We start from the raw sequence: 16,379 nt of genomic DNA, 5'->3' as shown, positions 1-16,379 counted from the left end.
TCAAATTCCGCTTTAGCATAATTTCTTTGAGAACAACATACCTAATATATTGCGCTGATATTTTGAGTAGCACTTGTAATTTTTGCTTTTTTTTTTGTCTTCTGTATATTTATGTTGATAACTAGTTAATTAGTTCCCATGTTTTCTTTTTTTCCCTACTTATCTATAATGTCAGCACGGCAGATGTATTTCATGAAGCGGGAACTAATCACCTCTTTAGAGCACCTGAATTGATTTCCTATATTTACTGGGTGTCCCGCTGATCGTTTGTGCTTTTTTAGTTCATTTGTTGAAATATGTTGTCTATCTATTTTGTTTTATGTGTTCCTGCTATGGTTTTGTCCACACGTTTGTCTTGCTGGTATCTTTAGAATAGATAAATAGATTTATCATACATTCATTATATCAGGTTTTATCACATAGACCATCACATCGAGCAAAGTTGCTGTTTATGTTCAGTCACATTCGTGAAGGACTAATATGATCTTTAAAGGAATAATCAAGGGAAGCAAGGTTATAGCGGTAATCAAAAGAATGTAATCCAGGGACAAAGACATGGAAAAAAAACATACAACAAAAACATAAAGTAACTAAAATCATACATACAAAGTAACAAAAGCATGAATGAGCAACTCGGACCCCACTAAAAAATGGAAGCATAGACCAGGTGCACCGGTAGGGTAAGCGTCCTCTGCTTTTCTAGAAACACCCGCCGAGCTGAGATACACTAAAATACACTACTTCACAAAAGAAACTTTCATATCAAACCATGTACAACAGTATATTACAGTTTATAACCTGTGTAATTCACGGACTTCCTGTGTAAGAATTCGATGCAATGATAAAATTTAAGAATGTTTTTTAAAAAAATCAAGAATCATTTAAGTTTTATTTACTTGATATTTACATTCTACATTGGTCTGAAGCAAACGCAATCTTTTCATATCGAGAACTGTTTTAACTAAAATTGGATTTTATGGAATTTAAAACGTAACGTGTTGCATTTTTTAGGATTATGCTTTGTTATTATCACAAAAGTTGACCTCGAGTTAAAAAGGACCAGTTCCAATTTCAAAACAAATTTTGGTAGGCTACTAGGTAGTTTAAATAGCTGGCTAGGTTAGAGGTTAAGCTCATCATAATAGACAGCTATTCAAACTTAAAAGACAGTGTCCAAAAGGTCACACAGGTGTTCTGAAGTAGTTTAGTAGAACACATTAGTATAATGTAGGGCAGATTTCTACCTAAAGAGCTATTAAAACTGCTTAGTAGCCTACCAAGATTTGTACCTGTCTACGCCAAATTTATTTTTTTATCACTTTGTGTCAGTTGAAATGCATTTCGAACCTGTGTAAACCAGACACCTGTCTAAACAAAACAAATGCTAGATTCCATAAAGGGTTCGGTTTAGAAAGGTTTTACTGTATTGAGAACATGCATTTTCTTAGAGACATGAATGTAGTAGATCATGATGATTTTCGAATGAGAAAGATTTTTTTTCAAAAAGTGTCAATTAAAATTGACGGACTCACATGTTGATTAAAGTTGTAGTAAATGTAGTGAGTATCAGACTGGATGATTATTACGCGTGTGATCTTCGTATTCATAACATTTCACATTTTCAACTTAAGTTGAATACTCCAGCTTGTTTTGGATCTGTTACTTCTATGTTAATAGAACGTTTGAAAAAAACGCTTTAACAAGAAAAATCAATTTATTTCTACAATTTCCTACATTTGTGGACTTCTGTTTTCAAAATTTATGAAGTTTGGTGTTTTTATTATTTGTTTCTATAATTATCTATTTTAAATCGATGATTATTATAGCTGAGGTATATAGTTTAACGCATATGATATAAGGAGCATTTGCATATAGTTAAGTTCACTGGGTGTGCGGATGTTGTTTTTTTTTTCACATCTTTTTAAAATACAAATAAATAACCTGATATTTTACCTTGTATTCAATTATTGTGTTGAGTGTGCTCAGATGTAAGAGATAGGAAAGGATGATATAAAATAAAAATCAATCTAAACTTGTTGATTATTCCAGTGTTAACAACTAAGAACTGAAAATGTGATAGGCGTTGGTACTTATGAAAAAGAGAAAAAAAGACTAGTGTATTATTATACAATGTTTATAAAGAGCACTAAATACGAATTACTATAAGTGCTTCATATAAGCATAACAATACTGTAAGGGGGTGTAAAACGAAAATTAAATATTCTGTCGTTTTTATTTAGTTTACCATTATGGAGGACAGCACAACGTTCGATAATACAAAATTCAAAATCTGAATTGTGTTATTATAGTTTAAAAAGCTAAATCGTATATGCCTTGATATCAAAACAGGAAATGTTTTTACAATAGACGATGATCTGAATTACATTCTTTTGATTACCGCTATAACCTTGGTCCCCTTGATTACTCTTTCTAAAAGTGGCATTTTAATGTTCTTTTCCCTTGGGAAGTTGTTTAGTTATTTATTATTTAACTCAGGTTTGTACCACCTATAGTTTTTCACTAACAAACATTATGGAATCGATAAGTTCAGTCACCGTACAATACGTTTAAGCCTATAATTTGCTGCTTATATTGCTATGATTCAGATAACGATTAAATTTAAAAAAAAATACTCTTTCTAGTATACTTTAAACGGAATAGATGGAATGATTAAAGATTGTTTGAATAGCAAATACGTATTATTTGAGATAAGGAAATCTCCTTAAGAAAATAGGTAAGTCGACGATTTTCTACTCTTTACTGTTTGTAAATGTGGATCCCTTTTAATGAATGCAAAACGTGGAATGCATTATGGATCCCATTTTAGTTACTGTAAGGACAAATGACACATTATGGGTTCTTTTAAATGAATCAAGATGTCTAGCGGAGATCAAATGAATGTAATCCATAGAATATTGTATGTCCTTTGGAATGAATGTAAGAAACACGCGGAACATTGTGGGTCCTTTGGAATGAATTTAAGAGTAATCAAGGGAACCGAGGTTATAGCGGTAATCAGTAGAGGGCAAAGACCAGACATGGAAAGCAGACATACACAATAAAGAACACAAAGTAACAAAAACAAATGAGCAACTCGGACTCCACTAAAAACTGAGAGCATGGACAAGGTGCACCTGTAGTGTAAGCGTCCTCTGCTTTTCTAGAAACATCCGCCGAGTTGCTCATAAAAAGTCAAGTCCGGGGTAGACAAACGAGGGAAGGAAAACTATGCCCCGTTGAATAAATCAGTTTTCATGGTGCAGATGGATACACCATAACGATCCACGAGTTCATGATGACGACCATAAAATTTCTGTAGTGATGACTTCAGTCTTGTAGCTACATAACCCTGTTCCGGAAGCCTATTTGTTAGAGTTCTAGCGCAAAAATACAAAAAGTCTGCGTAGTTTCGGAAAGCTCTGGCATAACGTATGAGTTGTGATATGAACACTCCATACACAAGTGCTGAAGGGATGTTGCTACAGATGAAAGGAAAGTTGACAATTCTGAATGAAAAAACATCACGTTTGTCGTAAAGTTTGGTCAATAGTTTCCCTGTATTGTCGATTTATAAGTGTAGGTCAAGATATGGCTGACTTTACAGTGTCTGTAATATCCTTTATCTCAAGTTCTTTGGGGTAGATGCGATGTATCAAATCCCCAAAATTAGGATTGTTTAAAGATCATCTATATAGCGGAAACTGAGATTAAAGGATCTAGCCAAACGATATTCTTTCTTTCGGAGCAAATCAGCTATAAAGTCAGCCTCATAAGAGTGAAGGAATAAGTCAGCAAGTAGAGGAGCACAATTTGTTCCTCTTGGAATGCCGACCATTTGTTTAAAAACACGTCCACCACACTGGACAAATATGTTGTCGATTAAAACTTCCAGCATTTTGCAAACATCTTTCTCTGTATATTTGGAAGATGACTTGGAATTATTTCTTACAAAGTATGAGGAATCTCTACCAAGAACTATATATTTGTATCTATGTGTACCATCTTTTTGGAAAAACAGCGATGTATAATGTTTTTAAGTCGGGATTTTAACTGAGGATGGGGAATAGAAGTATACAGTGTTGAAAAAGCATAGGTTTTAATGCTATTATATTCAGATAATAGTCTTGAACTGATTATCTGCAAAAGATCTTTCGAATTTTTTCAGGCTCCACATTGAATTAATACCATTACGGGAGTAACAAGTGTTGTGGTATGACTGCAGACCATCTTTGACAGTTGTGAGTATAGAAGTTAAAAGTTACAAAGAGGTTCTTGTGGAGTTTAGGAATCCAGTACATAGACGGTAGATCACAATCATCGTCCTTGGTGGAGATACTAAACGAGGATAGTACTGATTTAGTGTTTTCTACAATCTCTTCTTTGGAGAGTGTGGTAGCAGTATAGGTCTTATCACTGCTAATATTTGCTACGTCTACCTCTGATAATAAACATCTGATGTAAAACGTTTTGCAGACAAAAAGAATGTTGTTGTTGGGCTTTGTCTGCTGGTACGACAACATATTTATCATGTATAATAGACAATGTTTTTGCTACATCGAGGTCTTTGAAAACTGATGTAGCTTTGGCACTCATTGACCTACTTAATACTTTCATTCGTTTCAAAATTAAAGACCTCACGGCCTTTAACCACTCTGACAGAGAATCAATGTCTTCTTGTTCTCGTTTTATCAGTTTGCTTGCATAGTCCTCGACGGCATCCATAAGAACTTATAAAGTTATAATTCCAATTTATGGAGCGTGGTTCACGGTACTTAGGACCTTTAGGAAGGATATTACGCAGAGATTCGTTTCCGATGATGGTTAAATCTCCCGTAACGACATGACCAGAAGGACCATATTTGAATGGAATGTTTTTGCAAGAACAGTCAGGTCAGGTGGTTTAGCCTTGAAGTCCTCAATCTCGAGGTTCTGCAATAGCCTTTTATAATTGAAAATTGTGTATGCAATATGTGAAGTATAGGATTTTGAAATAATTGGTATGGATTTGTTTTTGAAATATGGGAGAATTTTGTTGGTGACGTGTTTGTGATGGAGGATGATAGCCAAATTAATTGCATCTTTACCTTTGTTGACAAACGGTAGTGGAGGAAATGATCGTTTTTCTTCATCTTGACTTTTCACACAAACTGGTTTAAAGAGTCTGTAGAAACCAATATCCAAAATGATAGCAACAAGTCTGTATAATGATGAGGTGGGGTCAGAAACAGGATTGTCAAGACTTGTTTTGTAAAGGGAGTGTAGTAGAGTAAGAATAAATGTTAGAAACACATGAACATTGTGCTCCTTTGGAATGAATGTAAGGAACACATGGAACATTGTGGATCCTTTGCAACGAATGTAAGGAACACATGGAACATTGTGGATCATTTGAAATGAATGTAAAGAACACATGGAACATTCAGGGACAGTTTGAACATTGTGGGTCCTTTGGAACCAATGATACAGACGTGTTGAACACTAGGGGTCCTTCGTGATAAATGTTATTAATATGTAAAGTCGGTCATTTGGAATGAATGTTAGATAAACGTAACATTTAGAAAACGAATATAAGGTAAATGTTAACACTGGGGGTCAATGAATGTAAGGAGCGTGTAGAACATTTTGGAGTCTCTGTACCAAAATATAAGAATCATGTAGAACGTTGTAGGTCCTTTGCTACTATTGTAATTAATCATGAATCACGGGTCCTTTGTAGTGATTGTCAGCACATTGTGGAATACTATATTTATAGCAGAGCTAATGATCACAAATTATGCGCTTTGTCAGACGGTTACATGAAAGATCTATTACTAAAGTAAAAAAAAATTGTCGTGATATTTTGCTATTAAACATCTTATGAAAGAATATGTTTTCCTAGAAACCTTTTAATTTTCTACCATTCATTCATGACAACATCAATGAACCAATACTCTGTATAAGGCTGTTTCTACTTTTTAAAAATAAGGCTCTTCCTAACTAGACAACACCTATGACAATACACATTACTTAAAGTTATGTGTATTTTTTTGCTCTATTATATACGAAAAATCATGAAATTTGTAGATAACCTAAAATGACACACAATCTAATGCATAACGATTGCTTGTGACAATATTTTAATATATCCGAGTTGCTCATTTGCATTTGTTACTTTGTGTGTATGATTTTTATTACTTTGTGTTCTTTGTTGTGTATGTCTGTTTTCCATGTTTGGTCGTTTTCCCTGGATTGCATTCTTTTGATTACCGCTATAACCTTGGTTCCCTTGATTACTCTTTTAAAGACAAACTACATTTGAAGAGCGGAAATGTTTTCTTTTAAATGACATAAGCAGATGTGTAACATTTCTTCCGATGAAGCATTTTTTTTCTAAAGCATACCTGCATTTTATATAACATAAACTTGCAAATTTCAACATCAACGAGCTCTCGACAAATGATAGATAAAGGTTTCCATGTTAACGATTCACAACGAGCTCTCGACAAATGATAGATAAAGTTTCCATGTCAACGATTCAAAGTCACTAGTGACTCTTACTAAATGATGTATCTTACTCACTGATGGCTATTACTCACTAAATGCTCTTTAATAGTCAATTGTGTCTTTTTCTTCCTTCAACGTGATGAAATGTAGTTCTTTTTTGTATTCTTCAGATATAGTTCCAACGTATTCATTAGCTAATATGTTTTAATTGCTCATTTGACTTCTTTTATCCTCATTCTATTCTTATATCCTGCCACACGAAGTGGCAAGGTGTTATGTAATACCTTCCAAAAAGTTGTGTATTCTTCGGGCGGAGGTTTCCAGTGCATAATTTGAAAATAGGTTAATTATTTTGTTTTAACTTCCACAGTTGTTAAGTGCCATCAAATACATGTTTTATTTTCAACAAAATTAAAAATGTAGTTTTCGAGTTGGGCCATTTTGAACATTTTGCCATTCCGCTTTTTTTTGTCATGACGTGGCGAATATCATTTTATGTTTCAATTATGGCATATATTGTTTAAATATGTATAAATACATTACGTCGAAATATGCCTACCAATCGTAATTCTAAATTATCGTTACCGGTGAATAGGTGAAAATGCTTATTTTGACCGTTAACGATCGTTTTTGATCGAATCGTGCTTCTAAATTATTATAAATTATTCAAAATACAAAACGAAACGTATAATTAAAGATTTTCCTTTCAAGTAGAATAGGTTAATAATTGTTATTAGACATCATTACTATGGATTTAATCCTTTTATGTTTCACAACAATCACATGTTTTTTATCAACATACAGACGAGATGACCTGGTGTTTATGTGTGCATTTTAATTCAGACACTCAATACTCAATAAGATTTGCCTTCAATGAAACGAGAAACCATTCTTTCACAGTAGTGACATCAATAACTGTGGCGAATAATGCTAAACTAAGATAGGAAATAGCAAGTCTCGATTGATGTTTTAATTTATGTTATTGAAGCTTAACTTATAGAAGAAACTAGCCACATACGAATGTAGCAGCAAAACACTGCTGTCGTAATTGATCTATGGTGTCGTAAAGTCCTGCGTAATTTTTATTGTAGTTTTATCAACATCAGTGCGAATACCCATGCTAAGACATTCATGCTAAGACATTCTTAACAATCAAACTATCCATATAACAAGCATGAAACGCTTATATAATACAAATAAACACGAGATACTTATGACAATGAAAAAATCTTAGAAAATATTATCTGTTCTTTTTTCTATTAAAGCTAAAATATAAATCATGATTGTCCCTACCGGTGCACCTGGTCCATGCTTCCAGTTTTTAGTGGAGTCCGAGTTTCTCATTTGCTTTTGTTACTTTGTATGTATTATTTTAGTTACTTTATGCTCTTTGTTGTGTATGTCTGTTTTCCATGTAAACGACGTTTCTTGATCTGCCGTATTAATCTTATCAAATATAAATATTATTAAAAAAATCGTATTTCTTGGTAATAGTTCTTTTATATCTCGGATACCTCATAAATTGTCATAATGCAAACGTGTTAATCTGGTGCTTCAATGTATTTTTCTTTACAAAGTATTACTGTTATTATCGGTATGCTTCTCTTTTATGTGTCTTTTCACCAAGATTATCATGGGTTTCTTTTTGTACATCTTTACCGACGCGTAACTAATACTTTGTTTTTCTAACATCTCTATGTACTTTTTTTCAATTCAATTTTCAAGATAAGCCTATATCTACCAAATCGATCAGAGGCAGAAAGCGTAAATTAAGGTTTTACCAATCAAATATTAGACAAGGTTGACTTCGTATTAAATGCGTTTTCTTCACATTTCTCGTATGTTTAGAGGAATAAAGCGTTTTCAATTACTCGACAGGTGAGTTGTTTGTCGTTAAAATATTGTACGTTCACCTCAGGATAAATTGTGTCGTTCATGTTTCTGTTGTTACATGGGAGTGAAGTGAACTGAAGGAGGTAGACCTGGGGGTAAGGTACAGAAATCTTAAAATCAGTGATATGTTTGTATCATATTCAATTTCACTGAAGCCTTCCAAGCTTTCATTAGAAATAGAATGAAATAAATCCAAGTTAATGTTATGTTTAGATGCGATTGATGTAAAATGCTTTACACAAACGCTGCAATGATTTTTAAGAGTTTTGTCCCTTACCCTAGGTAAGACTATTTTTGTATTTAGGTTTTACACTGAATTTATTACGTTTTATCATATCGGTTCTTTTTTCTAACATATATACTTATTACATCTGTTAAAAAATGTTTTGTTGCAATTGGAATATTTTCCTGGTTTTAATCAGAACCGGAGAGTGAATCATAATTTGAAATATATATGTAAGACTCGGAAGTGCGAAGGGGACGCCGCAGTGCGATGGTCAACGCTGAAATACGTTTGATGTGTAACGCTAATGCGCGAAAGTGCGTTGGCTGATATTTCGCGAAGACGCGGAAGTGCATTGATACCCAATTCAACGTCGCCACGAAATTTTACGTGCATAAGAGCGTATTAATGTTACGGAGAAAGCTGACAGGAAAGTCATGAAAGTAGCTAGTATATTGTTGCCTGTATAAACATACGTAGCTTGTGTCATTACTAATTTTTAGTGTTAACAGTACATGTATTTAATGCAGCATCAAAACTTAAAAGATACGTTACGGTAGTCGAGGTAATTCGAGAAACATAAACTTTAGCTACGGGTAACAAAAGATACTGAAAATCGTATTGCATGCATCATGAAACATAGAAAATGTACTATGCGACCGACTAATTAAATTGTTCTACGGTGCTAATAATTAACTTTTATAAAAACTATATTAAGTACAATTAAATAATTTACCGGGACTGCTTTGTTATCGTTGTATTAAAATCGGGAAAAAATGTGGCTTTTTATGAATTTGATATCATGAATTTTTACCTTTTGAAAAAGGAAGACATGCTTTCACAAGGAATCATGGAGCGTATTCTATAGTTGTAAGGCGAAATAGACACTGCAATATACAAGTTCAAAGAATGTATTGACATCTCGAAGACAAAAATTAAGTTCCGGGGGACTTGACTAGCACGTTTCTCTTCATATTAGGTTTACTCCGTTAATCAATCTAATCTAGATCTCTCTAGCATCAATCATTCTTTGATAACCTCAGCAGCAGTGTATAGGATGACACAAAGAAAAAAAAAGACGACGTCTTATACTACATTGCATTTATGTTCTACAGGTACTATAGATCAGATGTGTTTTATGTAGTGTATACGTAAATAAAAAAAGAGCTTTCCACCACAGTCAGTCTATAGCAAATATTTCACGAAAAAGAGTTTTCGTCCTCCTAAAAGTGACCGGAAATTTTACTCAATTTGCCACTTGGTGAAGGAAAAACTGGAAGTAAAGTTATTAATTTTGTTTTTAATAATGTCCTCAATCATTGGAAGTAGGAACGAAATGAAAGCAAAGTTTTTTTTCTGATTATATGAGGACTGATATCTGTAGAATTTCATAATTATCGTTTATTTACGGTAACAACGGACAAAAAATCTAAATAAAAGTCAAAACATTTAAGCGAAAATTTGTTTCAAAAGAAAAATAAAAACGCACTTCCTCGTAGTGGCCACCGCATTTCCATATTGCAATTTGCCTCAACAATCACGTCTAACTATCGCAGTACAGATTGATCATAAACGCACGTCGGAGTACTATCATTGCACTTCCGCGCGACCATCATTCCTCTGTGTCCCATTGCTGTTCCGAGTCTTACATATAAATTAACATATTACTCATATTACATTTGAAAAATGATTGGGGTTCTAGATTTGTACATAATGAGGTTCATTGAATTGTACCACAGCTATTTATACCGCTTTTGAGATTTTTTAATGGTTGTTTTATTAGAGTATACTATCACTGATTTCTTACATTTTTCTCTTTGTCCTTCTGATTATATTGGTGTGATGCCATAAACTATACAAATTTGTATATCTTTTAAATAAAAAATTTCTATGTTTTAGAATTTGTATATATTTTAATTAAAGATACAAAACACATGCATTTGCAGGTATGCAAAAGTTCCTATGTATTTCCTCTCAACGAAGTTAATTAGGATAATGATTTTCAGTCTGAGCGTCCGTCTTTCATACTTCAGGTTTTTTTCACCCTTTTCTCTGCAAAAGAATCACATAATTTATCCACTAACCATGTTCCACCAAAAGTAACCAGTGATAATATAGATCATAATATATATATAATTATGTTACAAAATAGGTGATTTAGGAAAATTGTTATATCAACAAGATTACTTCAGCCAAGTTAATAAATTACGGGTCTCACTGACTGGCCACCATGAAAATTTTGTACGCCACAGAATTTGACCGTATAAGGTAAAAAACGTTCTTTGTAGTAAACATTGACACTACTTTGAAATAGGAGGATATACATTATTTTCCGTTCAAACGAAGCGAGTGACAAAGTACTGGAGATCTAACATACCACTGCGGTCTTGTTAATTAACTTTTATTCTTTACACACTCCGATAATCTGAATTTTAATACATCCCTTGTAACCCCCCCCCCCAAAAAAAAAAAAAAAAATAATAAATAGATCAAGGATACTACAGACACTATAAAATCAGTCTAATATCTTGACTTTCTCTCAGAAATAGATCGAAAGGGAAAACTTATGACCAGACTATGCGATAAATCCGATGACTCCTCGTTTCTTACCGTGAACTTTCCTTTCATGTCAGCATCTGTTGAGTTTTCATATAACAACTACTACATTATGACAGAGGTTGCCGAAACGAGTGTAAAAAATTTAAAAGACTCATTTGTTTTATATGTTTCATTTGACAGTAGTGCCTTGTAATTTTTAAACCTTTCAAATTTCAATTTTATAAGGAAGAAATTATTTTCCCGTCCTTTTTTCCCTAACTATGTCATCTACTACATTTATCCTTTGTTAGTGTTAATTTTATCCCCTGCATGGTATTTCCGCTATATTATACAGGATTGTAAGGCGTAAAGAATGTAATGTCTTAGTGTAAAGAACTCTGAGAACTAATCCATACTATTCACAGAACTAGAACAAAGATGCTCAATTGATTTCACCTTTTTATTGAATAGATATTATAAGTACTGTTAGACGTTATTTAATGAATTCCAATTAAATTGAAGAATAATCATGATTGTTTATGAAGAAAACTGAAAACCAGAGCCACTTTTGCTGTGCTAATTTAAAAAGTCTCAATAGGGTGGATATCAGCAAAAAAATACGTACGGACCAATAATGAGAGAATTCAGATATATCAAGATCCAAGTGCATGGCCATAAATTGAGAACAGAAAACAAAGACGATAATCATTCACAAAGAGATACAATTACGTATAAAATATGAATAAAAGAGTTACGCCAAAAAAAAAGAACAAACAAACAAACAAATCATTGGCAATATGAACTCCTACAAAAAAACTTCGGAGTGACATATAGTGCTCCTAGTGGGTACGAATGGCCTGCTTCGCTCCCAGAATAAAATGAAAATGGCAGCACTCCATCACATTACTTTGATTTTTTTGTGTTTCTTTGGTTTGGTCTTTGTTTGTTTGCTTTTTAGTTTATTTTGTCGCTTTGGTATTTTATATTTTTGTCACAGCTGTCAAAGAGGGTTTGCAGTCCTACCACAACACTTGTTACTCCCGTTGTGGTATTAATTCAATGTAAATTCTGAAAAATTTGAAAGATCTTTCGGAGTCAATCAGTTCAAGACTATTTTCAGAATAGAATAGCATTAACACCTATGATTTTTCAACACTGTATACTTCTATTCCCATACTCAGTTAAAATACTGACTTAAAAACATCATACATCGTTGTTTTTCCAAAAAGATGGTACACATAGATACAAATATATAGTTCTTGGTATTATTATTATAGTAAGAAATAATTCCAAATCATCTTCCCAATACACAGAGGAAGATGTTTACAAAATGCTGGATTTTTAAACGACAGCATATTTGTCCAGCATGGTGGACGCGTTTTAAAAAAAACGGTCGGCATTCCAATGGGATTAAATTGTGCTCCTCTACTTGCTGACCTATTCCTTCACTCTTATGAGGCTGACTTTATAGCTGATCTGACCCGAATGAAAAATGTCGTTTAGCTAGATCCTTTAATTACAGTTTCCGCTAAATAGATGACGTATTATCTTTAAACGATCCCAATTTTGGGGATTTGTACATCGCATCTACCCCCCCCCCCCCCAAAGAACTTGAGATAAAGGATACTACAGACTCTGTGAAGTCAGCCTCATATCTTGACCTACACGTAGAAATTGACGGTAAAGGAAAACTATTGACAAAACTTTACGACAAACGTGATGTTTTTTTCATTCAGAATAGTCAACTTTCCTTTCATCTGTAGCAACATCCCTTCAGCACCTGCGTATGGAGTGTTCATACCACAACTCATACGTTATGCTAGAGCTTTCCGAAACTACGCAGACTTTTTGTACCGCGCTAGAATTCTAACAAATAGGCTTCTGGATCAGGGTTATGTTGCTACAACATTGAAGTCATCACTACAGAAGTTTTATGGTCGTCATCATAAACTCGTGAATCGTTACGGTGGATCTATATGCGCTATGAAAACTGATTTGTTTAACGTGTCGTAGTTTTCCTTTTCTCTTTTTTCTACCCCAGATTTGACTTTATATGAGCAACTCGGCGGGTGTTTCTAGAAAACAGAGGACGCTTACCCTACCGGTGCACCTGGTCCATGCTCCCAGTTAGTGGAGTCTGAATTGCTCAATTGCTTTTGTTACTTTGTATATATGATTTTAGTTGTTTTATGTTCTTTGTTGTGTATGCCTGTTTTTCATGTCTGGTCTTTGTCCCTGGATTACATTCGTTTGATTACTGCTATAACCTTGGTTCCCTTGATTACTCTTTGGTACTGCTTTGTATTAAATGAGTAACGAACATATAAGACAATTACGTATGAGATTTATCACAGCAGATAAAAATATTAAATATATTGACCTAAAACAAGACGGGCATTAATATTTATGCTTAGGGAATTCTACAACCAAAATAAAATGTTATCAAATTATTCCTGTTCATAAAAGACACAGAATTGTGACTAAATTAACTCAGCAGTCAGCGAGAATCTTTTGTATTTGGTTTTGTCTGTCTAGTTGGAGATTACTGAAGTTTGGGGTGCATGCCTTTTCTTGTGAAATAAGTTTTTCAATGTTCTGAAATGCAATAGGAGAGTTATATCTTTTTATGAACAAACGAAAGCAATGAAATTTACTAAATATACACTATCTTGATAGAAAATCTCTAATTTTGAGCCCGTAAAAGAGATTTTTATTGACAAGGGGTGTGTTTTTTTCAAGTCAGTTTTAATGTTTTGAGTCAATTAGTATTCACCAATAACTACCAAACACAAAGAATTACCTACTATGTAAAAAATGATTCTTTATGTTTGTTTGTTTGTTTGTTGGGTTTTTTATTTTGTTTTGTTTTGTTGTTTTATTTTGTTTATGTTTTCTTTCATTTGCTTTGGTTATTTGTTTAAAGTTATTGAACAAATAAACAGATAAACAAATATGTTTAACAGTGTTTAGTCTATGTATTTATTCAGTTATTTGTTTGTTTATTATTATTATTTATTTATTCGTTGATTTGATAACTCTATACATGCAAATGATTAGAACATTTCCTTTTCGTTGGGAACCAAATTTTGTGGTTTACCAAACCCACGAAATCCACGACAAATGGTACCCCACGAACAATGATACTTTCACAGTACTCTCTAAAAAAGAACATGGCTTCTATTTAAAGAACATTCATTACATATGTTAAATATTTCTTGTTTACCTTCTTTCATCACAAGCCTATCTAATCCACTGCATTCGACGAAAAATAAATTCGAAGTGTTACTTCAGATTAAAACTATAAAATATCATTTTGGCATGTCTTTAGCGCTGATATGATACATGTACATGTGCTTAGTAGAAAATAATTGCTAATCGGTACGTAGACAATGAATTAACTATCTATATGGTCAAAATTGTAACATCATAAAAATACCGCTAGATGTTCCGATTTTCTAATAAAAGTCATCGAAGTTGCACATTAAACCTTCTTTGATTTATCAGGGTATTTTAGTGTTGACAGCTCTTTTTATTTCATATCAATACAAAATACTAAGTTTTCAATGATATTTATATGTGATTTTCCCAATTCATTAAAACAAAATTAATCAGACTTTTTTAACTTTGCTACTTTCGATTAATAACGATGACGAACCATACCTAATTGAAAATTTGCAAGCAGAATTGTTTATAACTTGTTCGAATGTCGGAGTCATTAATCAAATGATGCAGAAACTCCTGGTTTCGAATAAAACAAAACTAATTTTCAAATGTCGTCAACAGAATTTCATTTTAGATTCATATATAGAAGCTCATTAATGGATGGCAACATACAGCGATTTCTGCAGGTGAAGATAGTCGTTTGGATCTAAATTAATATTTCTTTTTTCTGTTTCAGAGAATCAAGATGGCTGGTAAGTTTAGAATTTGTTGATTACTTACGATTTTTTTTGTTAGCTTTCTTACTTTGCCCCTTTTTGTCTATTTGGTCTGTTGGTGCATTTTATGAATGCTTAATTGTTCTGTGATCCCTTTTCGTTCATTAAAGACCATGGCAGAAGAATAAATATAAAAAACACTGATTTAAACGAACAATAAGATATTCATGACCAGTGGCAAAAACCAGAGACAAAATACGCAAAAATCTATAATTATTTATGTGTATTCAACTATGGGAGTATGGAATAGATGCATAGGTTGGTCAAATGTCATATGATATTTAGAGCGAATTTACCATGATGAAGACAGAGTGGATCTTTTTTGTATTTTCATCATCCGATATTCTTTTGTTTTATTTTTTTTTCTTTTTTTGTATTTGTTTTTATTTTTGTTTTTGTTTTAATTAGTTTTGTCTTGTTTTGTTTTTGTATTGTTTTTCTTCTTTTTTTGTTTTGTTTTACATAATTTCTTTTAACAGTTAAATAGAACCTTAAATGTATGTTCTCAATTATGGTAACATAGCCAGTATTGGCGTCGAAAGTGAAACTGTAGATTTATTGAAATAGTTTACAAGTTGACCAAATAATAACCGGAAAGTGTTAATAATGGGTCTTTGATACATTACAGAGGTTTGAAGAATATCAATAAACTACTTACATTGATTTTGTTTTTTCTTTTGCTTCACTCAGTATATGAAAACTAAGAATATGCTTAATTGGATATTGATCTTGTTTTTGTTTTTGATCTTGTCTTAAATTACTTTTATAATCATCACTTCTTCGACATCTGAAGAACCCATCTGAAATGCTACAAATATTGCGTAAGCTGCATGAATGCAGCGAATATTCCCAAACTAGAAAATTTATTTTTTTCATAGAACAAAACAGAATAAGCAGAATAAGTAATAAAGCATTCTTTTGTTTCATATCTGTCATAAAACTTCCTTCAATGATTAATTCAAATAATTTGGTTCACTCATGCAAAATGAAGCTAAACACGAGAATACGAAAAGACTTTTGTTTAACTGCCACTATGGCGATAAAGCATATTGTCTCTAAATGCAAATTCATTTGTTGTATTGCTTGTAAATTGCTGTAATAAAATACTTCAGTATTTCCCTTAATCATGATTTAAACATTTGTTGTCATTAACAATGCATACGTATGATTTATATATTATTTGCACTAAAACATTGTCATAATGATATGTGTTTATGAGACATCGCGTTCTGTTGTTAGTGAAGCTTAACATTGATGTTATTAATAATTCGATATTTTCCTCAACAATAACTGTAAACTAAGAT

At 32.7% G+C, this 16,379-nt stretch overlaps 1 protein-coding gene across 1 annotated transcript in view; it reads left to right on the top strand.

Moving 5' to 3' along the window:
* The first annotated feature begins 2,622 nt into the window (after positions 1-2,622).
* The window catches only part of LOC148613042 (uncharacterized), a 56,541-nt gene continuing 42,784 nt past the window's right edge, over positions 2,623-16,379 (top strand). Inside the window, exons 1-2 of the mRNA XM_088595036.1 lie at positions 2,623-2,734; positions 15,036-15,051. Coding sequence (XP_088451162.1) covers positions 15,045-15,051 — 7 coding nt within the window. The 5' untranslated portion in view covers positions 2,623-2,734; positions 15,036-15,044. The remainder of the gene's footprint in view (positions 2,735-15,035; positions 15,052-16,379) is intronic.

Source organism: Perna viridis, chromosome 7 (genome assembly GCF_037379345.1).
Source record: "Perna viridis isolate PV_CMFRI_1.1 ecotype Kerala chromosome 7, ASM3737934v1, whole genome shotgun sequence".
NCBI classification, from domain to species: Eukaryota; Metazoa; Mollusca; class Bivalvia; order Mytilida; family Mytilidae; genus Perna; species Perna viridis.
Note: the sequence above shows the minus strand (reverse complement) of the source record. Positions and strands in the feature narration are given on the sequence as shown.